The sequence below is a fragment of the Camelus ferus genome, chromosome 15 (genome assembly GCF_009834535.1).
Source record: "Camelus ferus isolate YT-003-E chromosome 15, BCGSAC_Cfer_1.0, whole genome shotgun sequence".
Classification (NCBI taxonomy): Eukaryota; Metazoa; Chordata; class Mammalia; order Artiodactyla; family Camelidae; genus Camelus; species Camelus ferus.
This window is the reverse complement of record NC_045710.1, coordinates 16,193,594-16,219,691: the sequence shown is the minus strand read 5'-3', so window position 1 is coordinate 16,219,691 and position 26,098 is coordinate 16,193,594. Positions and strand designations below refer to the sequence as shown.

General features: G+C 35.9%; 1 protein-coding gene across 4 annotated transcripts in view; it reads left to right on the top strand.

Moving 5' to 3' along the window:
* The window catches only part of ATAD2B (ATPase family AAA domain containing 2B), a 150,296-nt gene extending 125,129 nt beyond the window's left edge, over positions 1–25,167 (top strand). For 3 of the 4 annotated variants that reach the window (XM_032497106.1, XM_032497105.1, XM_006192713.3), the window contains 6 exons: positions 525–647; positions 3,538–3,675; positions 6,814–7,497; positions 10,077–10,204; positions 10,508–10,636; positions 12,984–25,167. In XM_032497106.1, coding sequence (XP_032352997.1) covers positions 525–647; positions 3,538–3,675; positions 6,814–7,497; positions 10,077–10,204; positions 10,508–10,636; positions 12,984–13,025 — 1,244 coding nt within the window. In that variant the 3' untranslated portion in view covers positions 13,026–25,167. The remainder of the gene's footprint in view (positions 1–524; positions 648–3,537; positions 3,676–6,813; positions 7,498–10,076; positions 10,205–10,507; positions 10,637–12,983) is intronic. The other variant, XR_004326171.1, reaches the window with a different exon arrangement.
* Positions 25,168–26,098: the final 931 nt, after the last annotated feature.

The following is a 26,098-nucleotide window of genomic DNA, read 5'->3' as shown; positions in this document are numbered from 1 at the left end:
ATATATCATCTTGCATTCTTAGTTTAGAGTGTCTTATTGTGTATGTCGCTATCACAGTTTTTTAATAGGTCACTCTTACTTTGTATACATTATATTCTTTAGCACAGTTTTGACTACTTTTCTCTTATGGAGAAAATTACATAAGATTTTCTGAAATCTGTGTATCTATCTATGGCAGCTCTGGTGCTGGGCCTATGGTGAATATCCTCTAAATCTTTTAAAACTTTTTATTGAAAATCATGCATTTTTATTTTCAAAAATATAAAATAAAGTCTTGTATCTTTAAGGTAGTGATTTGTTAGGTCTCTGAAGTTCTGAAAAGTACAGTTATCAGTTAATTGTCAACTTGATTGAGTAGTTTGTTATATTTCTTTTTTACTCATCATTTAAATGATCTTCTTACCTACAAATGCTTTTCAGTTTTATTTAAATGTTTGTGTTCTTTTACTTTTCTTTTAAAGATGCCCCTTGTTAATGTTACTTCATCTGTATGTATAATAAATATCTACTACCTTTTTTAACAGATAAAATAATTAGGCACAGGGCTTGTACCCTGAAGGATACTGCACATGCCATCATTGCAGCTGAATTGGATCCAGAATTTAATAAACTATGTGAAGAAATTAAGGAAGCAAGAATAAAAAGAGGTAAGTTACCATTAGAGACCAAGAAGTCATTGAATGGTGTTTCCTTAGGGTTGCTGGTATTATGAAAATGTATTTTGAGGCACAGCCTTCACTTAATTTCTGATACTAAAATATGTCATGTAAATTCTCAAGGATATTTGAAAATTTTATTTGAAATATGAAACTTTCCTATGACAGTTTTACTGTGACATTGCAAATTACAGAAATAAAGTACTTTTTAGTGAAACTTCTTTTGTAGGAATATATCTTTGTTAATTATTGATTTCTATTCTTAAAGGATTTAAATAGGCTTTCATAGTTGAAGAGGGTTTATTTCATCAATTTATATCCCAGTACTGGTACTTAAATATATTTTTAGGAATACTTTGTTTTTTTTAACCTATTGATGTTTATGTGCAGTTTCATTAATACAGAGACAGAATGAATTAGCAGATGTGATTTATTCATTCAGTATATAGTCCTTGAGGAACTCACACTTTAGTAGGAAAGAGAAGTTTAGTAGTAAAACAAATCAATGATTACAATGATTGAAGCTTATGCATAGTGCAGAGGAGAGATCTCCTGGTAGGAAACCCAGCATTTTGATCAGAGTTTAGGGAATGAATATGGGAGTGTTATCTCTAGTAGAGTAGAGGAAGGGAGGCAGTGACAGAGACGGGGGAGGTATTGCAAGTACGGCACACAATAGTGTGTATAAAGGCACAGAGAGGGAAATAATGTGGTATATTAAAAGAATTGCAAACTGGTATTGGTATTGCTAAAGATGTACAGAATGGTGGGAAATAGAGCTTAAGAGGTGAGCTGGGTCCAGGACCTTGAAGTTATAAAGATGCTTTTCTTCTTCCTTAGTGAGGCCTTCTGTGGCCACCTAATCTGATATAGGCCTTGGTCACCATAGCACTTGTCATTTTGTTGTTTTTGTTGTCTCTCTCCTCCTTGTTTAGAATGTAAGTGCTATGAGTGTCTTATTAATAGCTCTGCTGCAGTCCCTAGAGCTGTCTCTAGTGTACAGTGGGCTTTCTATGGATATTTGAATGAATCAGTGCCATGCTAAGGAGCTTGGATTTTACTCTGTAGGTCAGTGTTTTTCAAAACATGTGTGTCTATTTCCCCCATCAGCTTAGAACTGGTGAATTAAACTCCCTGAGAGTAGTAAGGCTGAGAAATCTGCACTTTGACAAACTATTCAGGTGGTTTTTATGTACACTAAAGTTTGAGAACAGTTGCCATAGTCAGCAGGAGTCACTGAAGTATTTTAAGCAGTGGAACGGATTGGTAAATTGCTTTGGCAGCAGGAAATAGCAAGATACTCAATGTGGCAGGGTAGGAAGATAAGAGACCAGCTAAAAATGTCGGAGCCAGTTTGGAAGACATTTTGGCAGTTTCTAAAGAATTAAGCATAATATTTACCATAGGATGCAGTGATTCTACTCCTAGGGATCTGCCCAAGAGAAATGAAAACATATGTCCATATAAAGACTTGTATAGGAATGTTCCTAGCAGCACTATGCACAACAACTAAAAACTGGAAACAACCCAGATGTCCATCAGCTGACGAATGGGTCAGCAAAACAGGGTATACTCTACAGTGGTGTACTCCTCAGCTATAGAAAGGAATGAAGTACTGTGCATGGTACAACATGGGTGAACTTCAGAAACAGAATGCTCAGTGAAAGAGCCAGTCACAAAAGACCACATGTCGCGTGATTCCATTTATATGAAATGCTCACAAAAGGCAAGTCTGTAGAGACAAAAAGTGGATTAGTGGTTGCGTGGAACAGTTACCTAAAATTGGATTGCTGTAGTGTTTGCACAACTCTGAAATTTACTAAAAATCGTTTAATATTATGCTTAAAATGAGTGATTTTCATGTTACGTAAATTATACCTCAGTAAAGCTGTTGCAGGGGTGAGGAGGGATGGTTGGGGGGCAGAGGAAGCTGTTGGAGTAGTCCAGATTTTTAATTAGTGAATTGGGAATGAAGGTAGGATTAATATGAGAGCTGCAGCTACAGGGTGGAGGGCGTTGTGAAGGAAGGAAAGGAAGAGTCAAAACTGGCTGCCATATGACTGGTTTAGTGACTTAGTAGATGCTAATACCACCAGTAGAGAGGGGTTCTATATAAGGACAGGGTTTTTTTGTGGGAAAGATAAATCAATTATCTTTTATTTCACCTGTCTTAAGGATGTCCAGTTGGAAGTATCAAGTAGGCAATTGATATGGATCAGAAGCTCAGCACAGTTTTGGGCTAAAGATGTAATTTGGGAGTGATTATATAATGGCAGTAGAAGCTGAAGGCATGGATGATACTTTGTGGTGGGAGGTGTAGATTAGGGTGAGAAGAAAAGGTATTCCAGAGATAGCCCTCAACATTTAAGGGCAACATAGAAGAAAGAAATCTAGTAAGGGAAAATGAGATGAAATGGTTATTTCTATGAAGATCAGTGCAGGAAAACCAAACTTACACTGTGTGGTATGCCAGGCAGCTAATGTCAGATGGAGACAGTTCATGTGAATGGGATTTAGTGGCTCAGTAAATGCTTGTACTTTCTAAGATGGCAGAAATCATGACTCTTAGACAGTGTATAATCTCACTGTCCCACAGTCATAAAAACGTGAAATGTATCCCTTTGCAAAATAAAATGAATAAACATTGGGCCCCTTTGGGGAAGTGTAAAAAAAATGTAAAGTGCCATTTTATTTTTATGATTTTATATCTAGTTTCTTTCCCATCTTAAAACAAAAGATACTATTTTCATCCAAATTACAAACTGTCCAAATATAATTAATGACTTTAAAACTCAGTTCTGTATTTCAGACATTTTTTTAACCTTGTTAATTTATGTAGCTGGGAATATTTAAATAGGTATTGCTTATCTTCTGCTTGCAGGCTTATCGGTAACAGCAGAACAAATAAATCCTCATGGTACTGGAGCTCGAAAGACAGAAACTAGAGTTGAAGAGGCATTTCGGCACAAACAACGAAATCCAGCAGATGTCTGGCACAGCTCTGCAAGTAAATGTGCTTGTGAGTATTTGAGATCATGTTATCCAGCAGTTGTGAAGGAACAGTTGTGAAGGAGGCAGATGTGTTAGGAGCTGGGTGCACACACCAGAGGACTGCTGTTTTTTCTCAGCTCCTTCAGTCTTCTGTCTTTTCAGAGGTGAAGAGCTTGTGGGGTAAGGTGCTGAATCAGAATGCGTTTCTTTAACTTTCTTTGCTTTTTTCTGTCTCCATCCAGTGCTTGTTGTTGTAACCAGGTTTGAATTTTTTCAGTTTTAAACTTTGGTTTTTGGATAGAGATGTGGAGCCACTAGACTTTTCATTCACCCTTGCTGTCTGCAGCCACTTGCTGTATGCTATGCAGGATGTTCTTATTCTGGTGGGAAATGGAAACTCTGGCATAAGAGAGTGACTGAATTGACAGTAGGAAGTTGATTTTTCTGAGAAGAATCTTTTTTATTGGGTTTTGTTTAAGTGAGATGTATTTAGAAAGGGAAAATGTAGTGTTCTAGGTTTTCATCACTTTTCATCATTCATGGTGATCCATAAAGTTTCTTAAAAAAACAAATGTTAGTAAACACAGCATCTTCCTAATACATTGCTTATGTTTCACAGAAGATAGCCATCTTTGGAAGATATATGCTGTTCTTCTGACAGAAAGGTGGTAATTCTGCTTCAACTGTCAGTAAAGATGGCCATAATACGTTCTTTCACCAGTGGCTTGAATTTGAATGAGTGAACTGTGCTCATTTTTAAAAATCTTGTTCTCTTTATGATAAGTGGCATTTATGTGTGAGAACATTTGAAGGACTTAATGGTATATTTAAACTGTTTAAGCTGTTTTTCCTAGTTGTACCTTGGATCATGACCTGGATTATGTAACACAGCACTCTAATTTAAACCTTGAAATCATTACATTATCTGCACCTGATGAAAATACTAACTAAAATACATTGAATATTGGCTTCAAGCAGTTTTAAGTTCCTTTAAGTTAAAATGTTATTTAAATCTGCAAATGTGAGTTTTGATTTCTCTTACCAGTAGATGGCGTATGTGACTCATCATTTGTCTGTTTAACATTAGGTTACTTAAATCATAAATCTAAATATCCCTAAGGAAAAGTTACTTTCCTAAGATCTTAGTTTTGGAAAGAAGCTCAGAGATGCTATAAAAATTGATTCTAAAGATTATGCCTGTAAATGGGCTTTTCACACAAAGCACCCCTGAAAAAGGAAGTATATATATTAAAGATTACTTCCATAAATATATACTACTGCCACATGCCAGGTGCTGTGGAAACACAGCAGTGACTAAAACAAAAATCCTTGTTCTTGTAGAGCCCATACAATCAATTTCTCTTATTTTACCAAAATCATACTAACCATTAGAAATAATTATATAAGGAGGGGGAAATTATCTCTAGTTTGACCTCCCCCTAGGTAAGAACATTTTCTTTGTTCTTAGCCAGGCTGAAAGTATTAAAAGTAACCTTGCTGCAGTAGGGCTCCTAGCCTTTGCTTAGGGTGCTAGTATGTATCAAGTAATTGAGGCACTCTTGATTGAGCAGGGTCCAGCTTCTTGCTCTTGTGTTCCATGGCTTCATTTGGAAAGAAAAGGGAACCCATTGTATTTTTAGTTATTGGAGAATAAGCGAGGACACAATGTCAGCAGTGATTTGTTGGATAGTAAAACTTAGCAGTTCTACTCTTTAGAGAAAGAACAAGCTGAATATTTTTCTTTAATTTTTAATGTGCACTGGATCAGTTTTTTAATATAGTTACTGGACTGCTAACAAATGCCCGTCACTTTAGCCTGTGCTTTTAAAAGTAGACTAATACAGAAATTTCATTTCCAATTACCCTGTAACTATAAATTGTGAAAATAGAAATTAATAGAGGAAAAAGGAATGGAGAGATGATTGTAATGGTAGTACAACTTTGAAGGCAAAATATATTTTGAGCCAAGTGACTAAATAGCTTGAATTTTGGAAATGATTTCAGAAACCTTTAGTAGCTTTGTTCTTAGATAAGAAAGAAGAGTAATATTTATGACAAAATTTGTTCATTTTTTGTGAACACCTTGTATTAAAGATGAAAGGATGAAAAAAGTATATAAACACACTAACTATATACTGTTGATAGATCATAAGTTTTTATTAAGTGCTGGAATAAAGAAATGAAGGTTGTCCACAGACCATATTCCTTTCTATTTGTCTTTCAGAAGCAATTTTTAAACTGTGGATTAAACAGTCTACATTTAGTGATCTCATATTTGTATTTTTTTTTAAAATGTCTTTGCCCAAGAAGCTTTTCAACTTTGATATATTAAAAATATATATTATCTCTTTTTAAATTGAGCCAGACTTTGACATTCTTTTATAGCCTCAGAAAAAATGAATTATTTTTACTCTGATGGCTTTCAACAAACTGATACTCAGAATTCGGTGTTAGACATCAAAAGTGATAGATCTCTAGTTTAACTAGTTTGCTTTTAAATTTCTTTGTGCAAGTGTCCCAAATTGTAAAGTAAAAGCTAACTTTTTGCTTAATTAAGGAGCAGTGCGGTACAACCACATTGTCTGTATAACCTTCTTGGGGCTTCTATCCATGACCATACTTACTGGAGGTGATTCCTTCTTGTGGAAGGAGAGGCAGTAGAGGTTTCTCTGTAGGGATATCTGTTACTATTCGGTCTTCATATACTGGATCATGCCTTTATTCCCTTTCATGGTTTAAGAGCTTTTGGGTGATTTTGCTGGCAAAGCACTCATTTCCTAGTGGAAACCCAGGGCTGTTGCTCCAAACCTTCCAGGCAGCCGGGTAATGTGGTCATTCCCTAAGTGTGTATATTGTATGCATAGCCCCTAGATGTTAGGAATTAGGAAAAACTATAAAGTAGAATCTAGGGCAGTAGTAAAAAGTGAGTGCTGAGTAAACTCATAAGAAATAAATTTAATTTTTTTCATTCTTCAGAGTTCATTCCTGACTTCATATCCAATTTACGTGTAGGTTGTGTGGATTAGTCAGCATGGATGTCAAGAGCTAAGTAGTTTTTGTTGCACTAGTATAGATTTACTTTCTTTTGAATCTTATTTAATAAACATTTATAAGGAAGTATTGTATTTCAAGTTCTACATATCTTTTTTCCTTTTTTGTAAAATAGTTAGAGTTCGGAGAAAATCAAGGCGACGATCACAGTGGGGTAAAGGAATTATTAAGAAAAGGAAAGTCAATAATTTAAAAAAAGATGAAGAGGACACCAAATTTCCTGACTATGAGAATCATATGGAAGACAGGAAATTGCTAGAGAATGGAGAGTTTGAGGTAAGCACTGACTGTCATGAAGAAAATGGAGAAGAGACTGGAGACTTATCTATGACCAATGATGAATCATCCTGTGACATCATGGACATGGACCAGGGGCAGAGGCTTAACAATGGAGCGGGCACAAAAGAGAACTTTGCATCTACTGAAGAGGAAAGTTCAAATGAGTCTCTACTCGTCAACAGCAGTAGTTCTTTAAATCCAGAACAGACATCTAGGAAAGAAGCTTTCCTTAAAGGAGGCTGTCTAAATGGTGAGGCCTCCACTGACAGTTTTGAAGGAATACCAGTTCTGGAGTGTCAGAATGGCAAAATTGAAGTAGTTTCTTTCTGTGGGAGTGGAGATAAATGTAATTCTGAACAAAAGAGTCTTCTGGAGGACCAGTCAAAAGAAAAACCAGAAACTTCAAATGAAAATCAAGGAGATGATCCTGAGAAACTAGAGGCACTGGAATGTAGCAATAATGAGAAGTTAGAACCTGGCCCTGATGTGGAGGTTAAAGATGCAGAACTGGATAAAGAAGGTAGAGCTAATGTTTTACAGTTTTTCCTGAAGGTTTAAACTCCAGAGATAATGAAGTGCATGTTTTGTCTGGTCCCCAGTAGCAGTAACTGATAATTACACCCCTTTGAGAATCTGTTGCAGTTTTCACCCCTTCTCTAGAAGAACGTACACATACATGGTAAATTTTGGTGACTGTTTCAGAGTTTATGATCTAGAATGTGTTGCTTTCCTGGCTGCTTACTTTTCTGCTTCTCACTTGATTATCATCCCTCTCCTGACAGATTTGTGACTAAAAGCTGAGTAAATCCACAGGGGTTAAAAAGATGGATTTCTAACAGAATTATTTGGGTGGGGGCTGGGGTGGGCTAAGAAGACTTGGGTGCTGTAGCAGTACAGTATATGAGTCGTATAGATTCCCACTCAGCTACTACTCCTGTTCATTATAATCCGGTGACTCCGAGCTAATCACTTGTACTCTCCAACCCTGTCTTTTTCATCTTCTAAATTAAACTTCAGAATGATGTCATTGCAGGGATTAGATAAATCATGTATGTTAATCATCTCTCATGGTACCTGGCACACACTAAGGTATGTTCATGCCACGCAGTCATTGTTAGTTGAATCTGAGGGATGTTTAGTCTAAGAGGCTCTACTGCTTCATGAGGCCAGTGATGGAAGAAAGCAGCAGAATCCTCACTGTCAGAGTTGCCTTGTTTTCCAAGAGTCAGAGCACTCTGCCCACTTCTGACTTCCTTTGGCCATGTGGTGTGGTTTTTTTTTGTTTGTTTTGTTTTGTTTTTTTTTTTTAAAGGAGAGGCGGAAAGGGGGAATTGAGGGTTTCTGGCCCTGCTTTTCATTGTTCTCTAGCCCACAGTGCAATGGGGTGAGTTAGAGATCTGCTCTGTTCAGTGTACAATTCCTTCCTGAACAGATGCTCTTATACTATACTAGGCTGTCTTGAAATGTATCATGCTCTGTAAATTGTGTGGAGTATAATGCGTTAGGCTGGGATTTGGGCTGTGTGGAACAAATTATTGAATGCCAGTTTTTGAGTCCTCTGGCAGAATTAGAAAGTAGGTCATGTTACTTTAGTCTTGGAGTTCTTTTAATGGATAAAGAGAGATGTAATGCTCTTGAATGCTTTCTGTTGAGAATTTTCCTTTTTCTTCAACGTTTAATAATAGAAAGTAGTTTTAAGGGCATTATTTATTCTGGGCTATCATGTAGACAGAACTTAAAAAATGTGTTGAAGCTATGGTTAAGTAATGAATGGGACAGAGTGGGGAAAAGGGAGAAATCTATGTTATGAGGCAGAATGGGTGGGAGGGCAGAGTTCTTTTTAATGCTACTTCACTATGAGATTTTTGTAAGCTTGCAGAAAAGGTTTCCATGAATATTATGTTCAGTTGGTGATCTAAAAGCTTTGAAGGTATTTGTTGTGTAAAAACTTCACCTGAAGTTTTCGTTTTAACTCTCCAAGGTACTGTCACCTAGTGCAGTGGTCCCCAATTCAGCTTCTTGGGCCACTAGAAGTCCATGGGTGTGATAATGAGGATCAGTATGGTCCTAGCAAAACTCCTGGTATATATTAATTGAACTATAAAGTTTACTCTAAAGGCTGTCTGAAATATAAAATTTCTCAGATATATCATGGTATATGGGTATGAAGGCAACATTTTGGTTCTTTTATCATTTATGTATAAAACAGGCACTGATGACAAGGAAGGCTTGGGACTAAGAGGACTAATGTAGGAGGGAGGAGGAAGGTTCTCCTGAGGATCCCAGTCAGGGGTCAGGTTCTGTGTAAAGTTCTGAAACAGTCCAAGTTTGTCCTTGTGTTCCTTCCCTCTTGGCCTCCTCTTATTAGAGTACACCTACTTAGGGAGTATAGGGTTCGATGGTCTGCCTACCCTCCCCTACTTCTCAGAGTGCCTGATGCTGTCAAATTATACTCAACCATCTCAGAATTTCTGCTCTTTCAGTGTGGCTGGTCTCAGCAAGATGTTGGCAGGAAAGTAATTAGATTAAACTAATTCACTCTAACATGGGAAAGGGTACTAGATCTTTTACATTTTTAATGGGTTTATATTTTTTAGAGAAAATGTCGTAACATAGATCGATTTCTAATAGAATTTTAGGCAGTGTAACAGAAAAAAATAAGACATTTCAGGCAGTGTAGAGGAAAATGTTTTGTATTGGGAGGCAAATATGAGATAGGTTGGCCTCACTTTGTGTATCTGCTTTTCTGGGTTGCTTCCTTCTCATTTTGAAGGCTCTAAATTTTAAAATAATGATTGTCATACAGAGAGTGAAGACTGTTTTAAGTTAGTGCTTAAAGCTAGTGATTGCTTTTTCGTCCTTTTATAGAAATGTTTATTAGATGATACTCTGGTGTGACTTGGCTTTCGTAGTTGTGGTTTAAATTTAATTTGAGTTGTTTATTTTTACTCCCCACCCCCAAAATCATGTATTATTTAAAGAATTACACCCTTATTCCAAAAAGGATTTATGTTGGGAAAGAGAATATATAATTGTTTAAGCCTGATTTTTCCCTAACTTTTACTTGCTGCAGTGCATTTTTTTCCTCCTCAATTGTAGGTGCTTCTAAAGTAAAGAAATATCGTAAGTTAATTTCAGAGCAGGCAAAAGCAACAAGCCTGGACCTGGTTCCAGAAGAACCGTCTGAGCCGGTGCCACCTCTTATAGTGGATCGTGAGAGATTGAAGGTAAGCTTAGCTGTTCCTAGGCCATTTTAAATGAATGGAAATAAAACTAGTTTTGATCATCTCTCACTTTAACCTAGGAATATAAGTGCTTTAGGGCTTCTAGCAAAAAAGAATTGTGTGTGTTTTGAGGGCTTTAGAAATACGAGAATGGTCTTGGTAATAAACTAAGCCCTGGAATCTTCTAAACTCAGGTGTCACTATTACACCATAGCATCTGGCATCTATTGTCTAGTCATTTGAATGAAACTGTTTAAATTTGAACAATGAAATTAAATTTTATTTTATTCTTTTGGTTTTTCATAGAAATTGCTTGATTTGTTGGTAGATAAAAGCAACAATCTGGCAGTTGATCAACTTGAGAGATTATATTCTCTTCTTAGTCAGTGCATCTACCGTCACCGTAAAGATTATGACAAATCACAGTTAGTAGAGGTGAGTGCTTAATTCATCTGTAGAGTAAGCAAATATCTGCTTTTGCTTGTCCCGGAGAAAAACAGAACATTTTTTAAATCTGTATCTTTCACCAAGTAACTGAATAATGGTTTGAAGACTGAAGATTAGAAGAATTATTAAGAGTTATAAAAATAGGCTCTCTGTACCATTTTGTCTCAGGACAGAAATAATTTGGGATTATTTGTTTATTAAAACACAGAAATTCATGATTCTGGGTTGGCAAATACACAAAATAGCCTGCTACAGTTCTCCCCTCCCTTGCTGATTACTGACATCACGAGTTAAGCGTATCTCTTGGGCCTGTTCAGTGTGAGCATGGCTTCACAGTTCGTATTACCACTGCTTCCTAGGTAGCCACTACTGATTAAAAGGAGTTGGCATGAGCAATGAGATCTGTTGGCCACCCTAGTAATAGTTGAAAGAGAACTTAAAGTTGACTCATTTAGTCAGATCTAGTCCTGTGAAACAGCCACATGAAGGGGTGGTTGGCCTTGTGCTTGAGACACTTTAGAGGTGAACCGTTCCTTTTTGAGACAACACTGGGCCATAAGAAAGTTTTTTGTAATTACGAGCTTATATCTCTGCTCATATAATTTACATCATTACATCACACTTCTGCTTTTTGAGGTCATCTGAGCAAATGTAATTCCTCATCTACTCATTAAATGGCTCAGTGACTTTATTAGATTCCTTTTGTTTATTTGCCTGTTAGTTCACTTATCCAGTGGTCAAGTTATTAAATATTTATTGAGTACCTATAGTTCCAGACACTGTGCTAGGTGTTTGGGATGCAAAAAATGAAGACAGAGTCTCTGCTCTCAAGGAGCATTTCTATTATATTGAAGATTTAGATGCAGAGGATGTGATTATTTTGCATATGTAATATTTTGCATACCTTACTGTATTGCACTTTGCAGATGTTACATTGAAGGTTTGAGGCAACACTGTGCCATTTTCCAACAGCATTTGCTCATTTTGTGTTTCTATGTTACATTTTGGTAATTGTTGCAATATTTTAGACTTTCATTATGTTTGTTACGGTGATCTGTGATTAGTGGTCTTTGATATTATTGTAAAAAGATTACAACTCACATAATAGCATTTTTTTAAGCAACTAAGTATTTTTTAATTAAGGTATGTACGTTATATTTTAGACATACTGCCATTGCATACTTAGTAGACTACAGTATAGTGTGAACATAACTTTTATATGCACTGGGAAACTAAAAAATGTATGAGTCACTTATTGTGATAGTTGCTTTACTATGGTTGTCTGGAACCAAACCTGCAATATCTCTGGTGTATGCCTGTATTGTACTTAAAGCAACAGAGCATTTATGAATTTGCATTGTCCTTATACAATATATAGAAATAACCGGAAAGCACAATGAGAATATAAAAACATCACTCATATCCTACCACTTAAAGAAAACTAATCAGTATTAATCTTTTGGAGTATCTTCCATCTTTTAACAATGTCGATTCAAGATGTACATCCCATGTATATAAACATATGAATATATGTTTAAAAATTGGGATAGTATTGTATATTCTGTTTTATAACCTAACTTTTCTACCATTCAGTAACATATGATGAAACATTTAACAGGAGTGATTTTGATTGATTACTTATAAGAACTTTTTGATCAGATGATAATCTGTTAGTATGGTCTATTAGTTCTCTAGAGATGTAGAATATAATTTCTTTGGAAGTGTTTAAAGTGTCTAAAGGAAAACCAAATGTCTCACACGTATTTGACATTTGTCCATCCGAAAGTAATGTGTGAGGTAGAGTTCTTTTACTTTTTTTATTCTAGAACTTCTTTGTTCGGATAGTTGACATTAGATTAGCTTGAATGGGTTGAATACTCTTCAGCAGTGAAACATCTTTCAGTATGTGTCTTGGAACCCTGTAATCTAGGGGCCTCATTTAAAAGATGGAAGGGATCTATAGCAGAAACACCTGTGAGTGGCATTCCTGGTGGTGATGGCATTGAGTCTTTCTGGCCTTTTTCTTTGTTTTAAATTAGCAAACTGTGTATGTGTATATATATATTTTTTTTCTTAGTAGAATATCTGGCATAATAAGTATTCATTGAGTGTTACTAGTATCATCCTCATTAGCCTAAATATAAAACAGGAGGCATTTGGAAGTGTCTAGGGTAGACAGTCTTACACAGTAGCTATGGTATTGTAATCAGGAGTATATTTAAAGCTTAACTTTGTATCTAAAATTCTTTCTCTAAATTTAATTTGAAGTGAATTTTCCCAGAATATTTTTGTCTTTCCTTTAATAGATAACACATACTTTTTTTTTCCCTTATAGGAAATGGAAAGAACAGTTCATATGTTTGAGACATTCCTATGAACCTTTCAAGATGATTGGTTTATCCCCTCCAATCTGCTCCTAACCGAGCAGTCTTCTGAGCCATTCAATTTCAAATTGCACCAATTACGTGCGGAGCCTTGGTGTAAAGTGCTCTCTCACTCATTCTTTCTCTGTTGAATTTGGTGCTATTGTCTCAGGTACCTGAAACCAACCAGCCTACAAGAACCAAACAGAACTTCAGAAAACATGTTGTATTTTCCACAAATAAAAAATACAACCCCACAGATTGGAGATTTTGGTGCTACAGAAACTGCTCTCACTTCTGCTCCTCTTTTTGTGCACTCTCTTTTGGAGACTTCTCTCTTAGGGAGCAGACCAGCAAACATGAGGAAACTGGATGGGGCAGTTCAAACTGTGTTGAATTGTTTAAATAGTGGGCAACCTGTTTTTTTCCTCCCCCTTCTTCCTTTCTACCCCTTTATCATTTGTTTTTATTTTCTCCTCTGGGTAATGGACTGAAACCTGTTTTAAAGCTGGCTATGGTATATTCTGGTGGGAAATTGAAGAAACTGGATAAAATTAGATTAGGCTCTTTAGAACTGCCTTTAATGTGCCTTTTTATTCATTTGAGAAAGATAAGGCTAAACACGAGGATGGGCTTATTTGTAGCAAGTGAATTAGAATGTTTTCTTTGGTCACAACCTTGGAAATCAGTTTTGATGCTCTGTGTCATCAAGAGGCAATCAGTGTTTTGTTGTAAAATGCCTGTCTTATGTTCAGAACTCAATCAAGACACGTGTTAAGCCACATAATATACTAAAATGGTAAGTTTTCCTGTATGGTCCGTTTCTGTTTAAGAAACGTAATAAAACAACAACAACAGCAAATAATATACAGTCCACCAAAAAACCCCACACACTTTTGGTATTGATGACAGTAATAGCCAGAAAATAGATAGCAGTATCCTGTTTTCTTCTGTCAATGGCGATTTAATAGTTATTCATGTTTGAGTTCCCAGAGAAGAATGATTTTCATGTATAATAAATTGTTACTGTTTTGGTTTAAAGCCAGGACTTGCCAAATGGACAGAAAAGAGGAATTTGTCAGAAGCTCCATAAAATTCATTTTCTATGTTCATAGTTGCAAGTGAGCTCTGGTATGGTCCTTGAATAACAGTATTAATGTTTAAATCCCTTACCATAAACTTACCTTCACAACTATTCATTTGGATTGGAACCCGTTTTGAATCTTGTTGAGCGATTTCTGTGACTTGTACTTATCTAAAATTAATTATGGGTTACTAGTTTTACAAAAACTTTCTACAGATTTGGAGACACAGTCTAGGCAGTTGCAAAGAGGCAAAGGGAGTGCAGTGACATTTTTTTATCAGATGATTTTTAAACAAAAAAGTAGAAAATTTTGACAAGTTGGCTTGATATCTTCATCCATGATAGCCATTGACTGCAGGTGTGTCTTTCCAATATATGCAACACATGTAGTTTGGGTTTTAGTTAGAGCAAACGGTCTTGGACTACTGCAGAGATACTGAGCTACCTCAGCTTTTTGTATTTTAGTTACCAACAGTGTTTACAGAATTCTGTATTCACTTCGCCACCGTTTACATGTTGAAGCTAAGGTATTTGTCTCCTCGTCTCTGGCTGTTTGTAGTGTGCTGGACGCCAGCGCAGAAAGCGCACTTTGGCCAAGGCTACTGCAGTAATCTTAAGTGCTTCTTTGCATTTACATGAACTTTTACGCCTTCTAATTCTAGCTTAATTTTTAAATAATGCCACTTGTTTTCTTCATACCTAGTCTATGAAGTTTTCATAATATTCAGTTAGTCATATAATTCAAGATGCTACCGATGTAGACACACTGTATTTTTAAGGTGGGCAAGTGCGATTAACGATGAACCAATTTTAAAGGGGAGGTTATTTGAAACCTCTAATTTGATTATTGGGAGGATTTTCATGCTTTCTTTAGTATTTATTACCATCATACCTGTTCAGGCTATTTTACTGTCTAATACATTAGCATTTTGTATTTTGATGGAAATTGTTACAGAATTTAAGATTTGATGAAATAAGATGTAGCAGACTTTTTGTAGCAAGTTTCTGGTAAAAGGGTTTTTTGCAAGTCTCAGGTTCTTGCTGCACTATTTTTCTTTAAATATTTATTCCAGTTACTCTAATTCAGAAGCATTCTGTTCAAGTAACAGCAGCACTTGTGAAAGGAAAAAAAATGCACATGTTCTTAGTAGGTTACTAAATTTGTACAATTTTAGCCATCAGTGAGTTTGACAAGGGAAATTTATTTATGTTCAGCATTAAAATGCTTCCAAAAGATCAAGTTTTATAATTTTAACCTTGAGATAGATGGAGAAATAGAAGGCAACCTCAGTATGATAGGAACTGCCACTTTGAACAGTTTAGGTCTTAAAGAGAAAGCCAATCTAATGCCAGGGGGGGAAAAATGAGCTGAAATTGTACCAACTCCTCTGGCCTTTTTAAAAGAAACACCAAACTAGTTCTGCTTATTTTACAGATATCTGGTGGTTCTATAGTTTAAAGCAGCTTGTGAAATTATTCAAGTGGACTCAATTTTGTTTACCTTTCTGTAAGTTCTTAATTTTTGCTGTATAGCATTGGCAAAAATATGTACAAATTGACCTCTGTTCTTATTTCCTATTGTGAGCACTATAAATGATAAGCTCCTGTGTAAAACCTTGCTCTCAGATCACTAAAATACATATCACAGCACAGCCCAACAATAGTTAATATTCAGCTGTGGGGACCATAGGAGCCTTTTGAAGATGATGGAACCGCACTAGGGTTGAAACTGATGGCTGTGGAGTTAATTGTGTTTTTGAGCTTGAATTTCACCTGTGATTAATTTTTTTGTTTTATGTCCTTTCATGACTTGATTTTTCTCATATGCCAATGTATTTGTAGGTTTACTGGATTTTATTTTTAGGGAGTGGGGTGGTAATATCTTCCCATTTTTTTTGATTAAGTTGGTTCAGCTATGGTGCTATTCAGTAGGTATCTTCAGTGTCAGGTCCCGTAGCTGAATGCCATTGTTATTATAATTATTATTTGTAATCACATTGTAAGCTTGAATTTGGACTTGTACCTGCATCTTTTATATTTTGTACATTCGGTTATTTAGACTTTGGGAGTCCTCTTTGGTTTCAGTCATGTATGTCTGCTTTGTAGATTAAGTAGACTTCATCAACTATGGTCTATTTTGGGTTTGTAGTTTAATTTAGAATTGTGTTAAATTGATGTTTTGCATTTGACTTCATTTTACATTAGTTCGAAGTAAATTATTTAATTTTTGAATTCTGGAATTTTGAACATTTACTGTAATTTGTAATATAACTGCTGTGAAATACTTGAATAAAGATGACAAGAAAAACATGTCTTTAGCTTAATTATGGTTACTGTTGGCTGCAAATGCAATGCTACTTTTCAAGCTGAATTCATCTGTTCTGCAGCTAAGGCATATTGATGCTTATTAAGCACCCCAAAAATCTTGTTAATATGATTCATTTATATTTTAGTAGCCCTCAGTATTTTTTAACTATAAGTTCTTTTGTTGAGAAAGTGTGGTTTTAATTTCAGTTGAAGATTGTCTAAAATATGTTGTATAGAAGCAAATGGATTACTTCTGGAATTTGTTTTTCTAATTGGAAGACTATGCTGCAACAGACGATCAGGTAGTATGGTTCACTTATTTTATAGTGTTTTCTCTTTGATCAGGTGATTATCAGCATATTTTGAACAATACATGGAATTTAAATATGGAAAGAGATTTCATACCAGAATTTTGAGAGGCTTGTTGCTTTACGTGAATAGATGTTCTTAGCTTTAGACTGCCCATGTTTCTGCTGTCTATCATGAGCTACCTTTTCATGTCCCAAGGTTAGTATACTAATCTTCCTCAATATAAATCTTTAACTTTCTTCTCTCTCTCTCTTTTTGGGAATCACAGTGAAGAGGAGCTGGTAGAATTTATGTAAGACTTTGTTTTTCTTGATTTTGCAAGTTGTATAATTTTTACTTTTGGTGGTGTCTATCTATCAAAAGACTGGTAACGGTAAACCTGGGAAACAAGATTTTTAAAAATTTTATCTGAGTGTTTAGATAAGCCTCTATCTGGCTTTTCTAGAGTCTAGCCCCACTTTACCAAAACTTAGTTTCTTCTTAGTTTCTTATGACCTTTCATACTGTATCATATCACTTTATCCATACCAGTCACTCTGGGGTATCTTTATCTTCACCTGTTGAAATCTTGCCCATATTTCAGGACTGGGCATAGATTCTAAACCAATAAATCTCCCTTACTATATCGTTCCTTCTGAGAGCTTAGCTGTATTTTGTACTATGTAACATAGTAAATTACTAATATTATGTAAAACTTAGTATTTTATTCATGTGAGAAAGGGGATACAAGGGAAGTACCATATTTTATATTTCTTGTAGGAATTTAAAACAATGTTTGACTGTTCAATGCTTAATTTTTTTTGGTTTAATTGATATAGAAAGCTGAAATTTATCTAAATGATCCTTTTGTAGATTCAACAAATATATAGGAAGTTCCTACTATATGCCAGGCAATGTTGATGGAGCTGGAAATAAAGCAGCAAACAAAACAAAGTCCTTGTCTTCATGGAACTTAAATTCTTTTAGATGTAATGTGCCAGATTTCTCTCATGGTTGATCAGGATTCAAAAAAAAAAGAATAATTTTTTTTAAGTGTTCTTCTCTCTTTAAGCATTGAATGAAACATTTTGTTAAAAATTTGCCAAGAACTCTCCTTTTTGCTTTTCTTATATTCTCCATCTTGTGAATGGAACCATACTCATAAAGTATCCAAATCCTGTCATCCTAAATTTTATCTTCTTAATGGTGTATCTTATTCTAAAATGCAGCCCATTCAGTTGATTTTTTTTCCCCCACTCTAAACATGCCTCATATCCATCACCTTTCTCTATCTTTATTGCAGCTGACTTAGTTTGGGCACTAATCCTTTTGTTTGGACTAGCGTAAAAGTCATCAATTTGAGGGAATGTAAACATGGGCAAGGCATTGTGTCTGCCTTCAATGAGGTTTTTTATAACATATTTAATATCGTATTTATTAGGTGCCAGGGACTGTTCTGTGTTTCACAAATACGAATAGACAGTATTTTAATCCTGTGAGAACCTTGTAAGTGTTCTTATTATCCTCACTTTACAGATCAGGAAAGTGAAACGTGAAGTAATGTGCCCAGGGTCACACCGCCAGGACTCCAGTGCAGGCTGACTGGCTCCAGAATTGATGCTCTTAACTGCTATGCTTGACTTCCTGTGTGGACAGACACACACACACACACACACACACACATCATTTCCATATGATACAGCACATGTTACGATTGAGCTCTGCATAAGGCACTGTTAGGTGTACGGAGGAGGAGCATGTAGCCCAACCTCAAAGAAGCTTTCCTGGGAAACCTGACGCCTGAGCTGAAGCATCAGAACAGACAACGTCTCCAAGGGGAAGGAACAACAGAAGCACAGGCTGAGGAGTGAAACAGCATGACAGCTGCAGGGGAAAGTACAAGCAGTTCCGTGTCACCACAGGTCAAAATTTATTCAACAAATTTCTTTGAGCAACTGCCACTTGCCAAGCACAGTTCTTGGCATTAGAGTTATAGCTGAGGACAGGACAGCAAGGTCCTGGTTCTCTTGGAGCTTACAGTTCAGTGGGCAAAGAGTAAACAAGATGTTATCTAATAGTGGCCAATGCTTGGATGACAGGAAGTATGGTAGTAGTGATAGCAAACTTCTGAGTGTTAGGTACTGTTTTAAGAATTAACCATTTAATTATCACAGCAGTTGTCTGATGTTAGAACTGTTGTTGGTTCCACTTCACAGAAGGGGAAACTGAAATAAGGAGTTCGTTAAGCAATTTGCCCAAGGTTACACAACAAATGAGTGTTAACTGGGATTCATCTTGTGTGGCTTCAGAGCTTGGATTCTTAACTGACCTATCATTAAGGTGAAAGATAATTTTTCACCCTTATTAATAAACAGTTTTTAAACTACAGAATACTACAGAGAGTAATACAATGTGCATGTTCCCACTGTCCAGAATTAAATGTTAACAGTTTGTCATAATTTTTTTCATTCTTTTTTAAAGAAAAAAAATTCTCAGTAGGGTTGAAGTTTGCTTTCTACTCCTCCCCACTCCCATTCCTTTTCTTTCTTCCCCAGAGGAAGCCACACTGATGCCTTTGATGAACATCTTCCCTGTCTATGTTTTTAAGTTGTTATTTGAGAAGATAATAGTATGGGTGCTGGAGCCAGGCTGACTGAGTTTGAATCCTGATTGTGTTATTCTTGGCTGCATGACATGCTGCAAGTTACTTCACCTGTCTGCACATCAGTCTATGTGTAGGATGGGGGATAATGATAGCATTAAACCCACAATGGTTATTGTGAAGGCTATGTACTTGAGTCAACGTATGTAAAGCACTTAGAACAGCACCAGGCACCTAGTAAGTGTTCAATAAGTTTTAATCATTATTTCTTTAATTATACAAATATTACATTTGCATGTATCCATATAAATGGTTTGGGTTTTTTAAATACTATAAATGAAATTATTTTAATCTTGCTTTAAAATTTATTTTTAAGTTGGAAACATGTATGTATGTAAGTACTTTGAAGAATAAAGTAGTTCTAGAATGCTTGTTATAAAAACCAGCAATCTCCTGATTTCCCCTGTGCCCCACAAAAAGAAACAGTTTCCTCAGGACCAATTGTTTTCAACACCTGAAACTATTTTGGTAGGCAGCTCTATGTTTCTAAATAATATTCTTATACGATTGCTTTTTCTTTTTCTAGTTTTTCCATTGTCTTTTGCTTTCCCACCATGGAAGAGAAGAGTCATACCTGTCTCCAACACACCCACACGTCTTGTTTTCTTATCCTCCCAGCTGGTTATAATTTTCATTACATCATTACTCAGTTTTTACATTATTGTGACTATGTGAGAACTATTGACAGTTGAACTATTTAGTATACTATGGTTAGTTTTCCTTCCCTGTACACTTTTTGCTTAATAAGTCTTTGTTGTTATTTGCCTAGTTTTCTATGTATTAACTACTACTTGTCCCTAAATTCAACCCCAGCAGTCCAACACCCTTTTTAGTATCTTCAAACATGTAAGATATGCTAGCATTTCATCTCAAGACAAGGTCTCCTGGAGCATTCTAGCCTTTGCCAATTTTGCATTGGTGTGTACCAAGGTCTTGCATAGTCATTTTCTTGAGACCTCCTTCACTGCCATCCTTCACCTTTCTCTTCTAATTGTCATTTATATCCTGTGTTGCTTTTGAGAATTCCAGTGCTGTTCTGATCCTTGACCCATTTTCCTGATTTTGTTTCTCTTTCCTGAAGCTTTTAGAATCTTCACTCTCCCTGACATTCTGGAATTTCCCAGACATGTCTGGGTGGGTGTCTGTGGGCTAGCATCCATTGGCCTCTCCACTCTGGAAATTCGTGTCCTTCAGTTCTAAGAAATTTTCCTGAGTTATTTCTTTATAATGTGCTTCCCTTTGTTTTCTTTGTTCTCCATTTCTAGAACTACTGTTACTCAGATACTGACCCACCTAGCTTGTTCTCTAAATTGTGTCGTTTCCTCCCCAATTTTTATTTCTGTATGTAATTTTTTAAAGCTATTTTTTTCCCTTAGTTTTTTTTTTAAAGTATCATTTTGTTCTTGTTGCACGGATGCAAAATCAACTCTTCTCTCTGAGGATGTTAATAATTATTTTTTCTTACTTAGTTTTTTCTGCCTGCATGGACTCTCCTCCAAGCTGCTTTTCCCTTTTTGTTTTAGCCCGTTTAGTATTACAGCCTTTAAAAAAAAATGTTTGGTAATTCTTTGCTATCTGTTCATGTGTAAGAGTGGGACACTTAAAAAGCTGCTTTCAGAAAGTAGGACAAGACTCTCCAGATAGGAGAGTAGCAGAGCCTTCTCTGGGAAGTACCATCAGCCCAACAGGAAAAAAGCTAAAGATAATAACATTTGGGGTTCACTTATGAAACCGTCCAGCCAGGACACCCGAAAGAATTGTATAGATTAGAAATAATAAATACAAAGATGGGTAAGTGTTGGCTACTTTAATATTCTCTATTCTTTTAAGAACTGACCCTGAAACTTTGTGGTTTGGTTGGTTATCCCAACAGAAATCTCTTAGAAGGAATGCCTTCATTTGGGGATTATTTTTACAAATCGTTTTGAGATATTTGAATAATCACATGTGCTCCTTGTTTGCTCCCACCTCTGCCCTCCTAACCTCATTTTCCTTTCATTAGGCTAATGTATTAGGTACAAGAAATCAGAGGGAATAGAGTGTTCTTTGGAAGATTTTGCACTGGTGGCTTCTCCCCGCTTTAGGGGCAGCAGTTATCTTCAGAGTGAGCGCTTCTTGGTGATGGAGTCAGGTTTTATTCTTTCTTTGACTTGTATTAATGCTGACTTTTCTCCTGACAGCACTCTTGTTGCAGAAACAGAAACGACTGGTATATTGGTCTGTGTAGGACCATTTGGGTTAATGATTCTACCATTAATGGCTGATGTGGCAGGTCTAAGAGGCTACACACTAAAGGTCATAAGACACCCTGATTTTCTTACTGAAATTCTTTTTATTTCTTTGTGAAATTCCAGCTGTCTAGAACTTTTTCTGCTTAGTGTTTTGTTTAACAGAAGAAGCATGGCTTCGGGGAAGGAAGTCTTATATTAGCTAATCCTTTCCTCTTCGTTCCCGATGAGCTTCAAACTAAGAAAGATGAAAGAAGCCTGGACTGGAGGGAAAAAGGTGAGTAAAGCAGAAAAAGTTCAGTGTTTTTCTTCTGTGATGACTTTTACAAGTTAAACAAAAAGATACCTTGGCCTTTCCCCTACTAGTCATTTGCTGGAGATAAAGAAGTTGGGAGTGTGACCATTCCATCCAGGTTATCTATTACAATGCTTTTAGTGTCATACAGCATTGTGGATTAATTGCTATTGAGTTGCTAAGTAAGTATTGAATTTAATAGGCCAACATTTTTATGGGTTGTAGTATTTTGGGGAGGTAGGGGTCAAAAAGTTGTTTTGGAAGACTGTTAGTAGACTGGCTTAAAATTAAAAATACATGTATAAGGAAATATAGTGGATGATAAAGCTATATAGGTAGTTTGCAGGTCTTGTTATAGAGGACCAGCCTTAAGATATTTGTACTCTATCATGTGAATAGCACCATGGCATGTTGAAAATGGAGCTTTAGAAATATTAATTTGACAGATATATACCAAATGGAAAATAACTACTCTCTTTCAACAAGATATGTTGACTACCTGTCATATTCCAAGTGTGTGCTAGGCATGGGAGTTAAAAAGCTAGGTGAAACAGCCCCCTGCCCTTGCAAATAAATATTCAGTAGAAGAAGACATAGTAAGAGGGAAAAATACATGGTTTAAATTAAGTAAATGCAGTAATAATGGTTTAGTTGAGGTGCTGTTGGAGCATAAAGGAAGGGAACTTAAGTCACCTAGGAATTCACGGAAGATTTTTCTGGTGGATATGATATTCTAACAGCATCTAAAAAATGAAGGAATATGTGTAGTAAAAAAATTAGTAGAGGAGAACATTACAGGCAGTAGGAACAGTGTAGAAACAGAGGCAAGCATGTTAAGTTCAGGCAACTATGTGCACTTCTAGTTTGCTTTATTTTAAAGCAAGGCGAAGGAAAACGTAGTATGAGAGGTCAACAAGGACTTTATTTGCCTCTCTTGTATTCGAGGTGAGAGATGCTGTAGATCTGAACTAGGAAAATTGTGGTATGGGTGGTGAGAAAGGGACAGTTTTTAGAAAATGTAGAGGTAAGCTCATTAGGACTGAGTGATCGCATTTTGGGGATGAGGATAAAGCAGGAGCCTGGAATTGCACTTAGGTTTCTGCCTGGATAATCAGCTAGATTAGTAGCACCATTAACTGAGAACGAACAGGAAAGAGTAGCAAATCTGGAGTGAGTGCGGTGTTGGACAGTTTGACATCTAGGTCCAACAGATATTCAGATGTATCTAAAGCTTAGGACAGTTCAGACCTGGAGACTTTGGGGGTTAGCTGCCATAAGTGTTATTCAAACTGTGAGTGTGAAATTAGACCACTTAGGCAGTGCTTCAAAGCAGAATGAAAATGGTACATAGGGGAAGAGCAATGTTTAAACAGCACTAGAAGAGATCTCTCACAAAGGTGACTGATCATAGTTTCTCAAAAGCAGGATAGCCAAAAGTGGTGTCACAGGAGGAGATAATTTTATGTTCAGAATGGACAACAGTATCAAATGCTTTAGTGGAGACCAATGAAACATATACTAAAACATTGCCAGTAGATATGACAATTGGTGATCTTTGTTGTTTTCAGGAAAAAGGGAAGGAGTGAGATCATAACTAGAGAGGAACACAGCGTTGATGAAAAGATTTTGATGAAAGTGAAAAAAAGCTGAGCATGTTTGTATACTGAAGGAATGGAGATAATGGTAGCTAACATTTATTGAAAAGATACTGGATTTCAGACCCTCTTTTAACGGCTTTACATCTGTTAACTCATTTACTCTTCACAACAACCCTGTGACATAGATACTGTTTTCCTCATCTTCCTAATGAGGAGAGTTAATCACAGAGATTGTTACATGGCTGACAACTAGTCCAGAGCAGAAACAGAATTTGAACCCAGGGATTTTGATGCAATAACCCAGCTGTTTACCGTTACCCTATATTTCCTCACTAGAACAGTTGGATGTTGAAGATTTGGAAGAAATCATTATTAATGGATCGAGATTCCAGAGGGAAGGGTATAAAATCAGGAGCATAGGTGGGAATGTTGGTCTTGAGTAAGAATAAGGATATTTTATTCTTGAAGACTAGAAACTGGGGGTACAGTTTGGAGGTGGTAAGTTTAGGGAGGGGATGGGATATTGTGAAGTTTAGGAAATGAATACCTGATTATGTTATCCTTTTCCTATCAAATATTTATGCATGTGTTGAATTTATACCTTTTTTATTACAAAACATAATAGATATGGAAAATTGCTTAAAACAAATGTGTAGCTTATCATAAACGGTTTTAAGATGCAACCATCACGCAGGTAAAGAAAATAACACATTGTTAGCCGATCCAGAAGCTTTCCAGTTGCTCCATTCCAGTTAAAATGCTCTTTTTCTCCCCAAATTGATTATTTAAATGTGTATTGTTTAGTTTTCAAATATTTGGAATTTTCCAGCTTTTGAGTTACTGACTTCTCATTTAATTCTATTGTGGTCAAAGAACATAGTCTGTGTGATTTTAATTCTGTTAAATTTATTCTGGTTTGTTTTGTTACCTAGCACATGATCTATCTTGCTTAATGTTTTAGGTTGACTTGAAAAAAAGAATGTGTATTCTGTTGTCATTGGGTGGAGGGTTTTATAAATTTCAGCTCGATAACACTGGTTGCTCATGTTGTTTAAATCTTCTATATCCTTGTTGATTTTCTGTCTACTTGTATTAATTACTGAGAGAGGAGTGTTGAACTCCCCAACCGTAACTGTGGATTTGTCTGTTTTTCCTTTTAGTTCTGTCAGTTTTTGCTTCTTACGTCTGGAACCTCTGTTGTTAGTTGTATACACATTTAGAATTGTTATGTCTTCTTGGTGCATTGAACCTTTTCTCATTATGTAATATTCCTCTTCAATCCTTTTAATTGTCCTTGTTCAGAGTCTTCCTTGGCTGTTATTAATATAGCTACTTCAGTTTTTTAAAATTAGTGTTTAAATTAGTTTTTTCCTATCATTTCACTTTCTTTTCCCATAGCCTTTTATCTTTCCATTTATGTATCTTCCTTCTCCGACAAGAAATATGACTCCCTTTATCCTGAATATATTTATTTTCTGAATTCTGTATTACATAAAAAGTAGTTAAGTTAGCCCACACCACCAAAAAAACTAAGCCTACTAAACAGAGTTCAAATTCTATTTATAGTGCTTTTTGTCTTTAGTCTAAAGGTATATTGTCTAAATTCTGTATTCAAAAGTTACTTGGGTTAATCTCCTCTACCCTCATTTACTCTGGTTATGTTATTCTTTGAAATAAAGTTATAGTTAAGTTCTTTTTTTGTTGTTATTTGTGTTCAATTTTAAGGTCCTTCTCATTCTTGTTGTTTGTGTGTTTTGGAATGTAAAACAGTGACATATTTCAGAAATTCATGACTGTGCAAAATAGGCCCAGAGAAGTGTCACTGCCCCCATCCCTTCGACTGTGGACAGTGAGCAATCTCATTAGTTTATCTGGTGTTTCTTTTGTTAAATAAACAATTACATGTATATTTTCTTATTTTCTCCATTTATTCTTACACAAGAGGGAGTTATCATAGGTACTCATTTGCACATTGCTTTTTTAAAATTAATAGACATGTGTTTTGTGCTTGTGCGTGTGTGTGTGCAGTTTTAGGTTTGCAGAAAAATTAAGCATGAAGTACAGAGTTCCCTTGTATCCTCTTACCTGTCCCCCCCACCTGTTTTCTTCCTTATTAACATCTTACATTACTGTGGTACATTTGTGACAATTTATGAGGAAATACTGATACATTATTATTAATTGAAGTCCATAGTTTAAAATTAGGGATCACTCTTTGTATTATACGTCTGATGAGTTTTGACAAATGTATTTAATGACATGTATCCATCATTGCAGTATCAGTAAGACTAACTTCACTGCCCTAAAAGTCTTTTGTGCTCCGCCTATTCATTTCTTGCTCTGCCCTGGCAACCACTAATCTTTTTACGGTCTCCATAGTTTTGCCTTTTCCAGAATGTCATAGAGTTAGAATCATATAGTATGTAGCCCCTAGCCCCTTGAGATTGGTTTATTTCACTTAGCAATATGCATTTAGTTCCTTCATGTCTCTTTGTGGCTTGATAGCTCATTTCTAACACTAATATTCCATTGTAATGGGTATACCATAGTCTGCTATCTGTTTGCTTATTGAAGATTATCTTCTTTGCTTCCGAGATTTGGTAATCATGAATAAAGCTGCTGTAA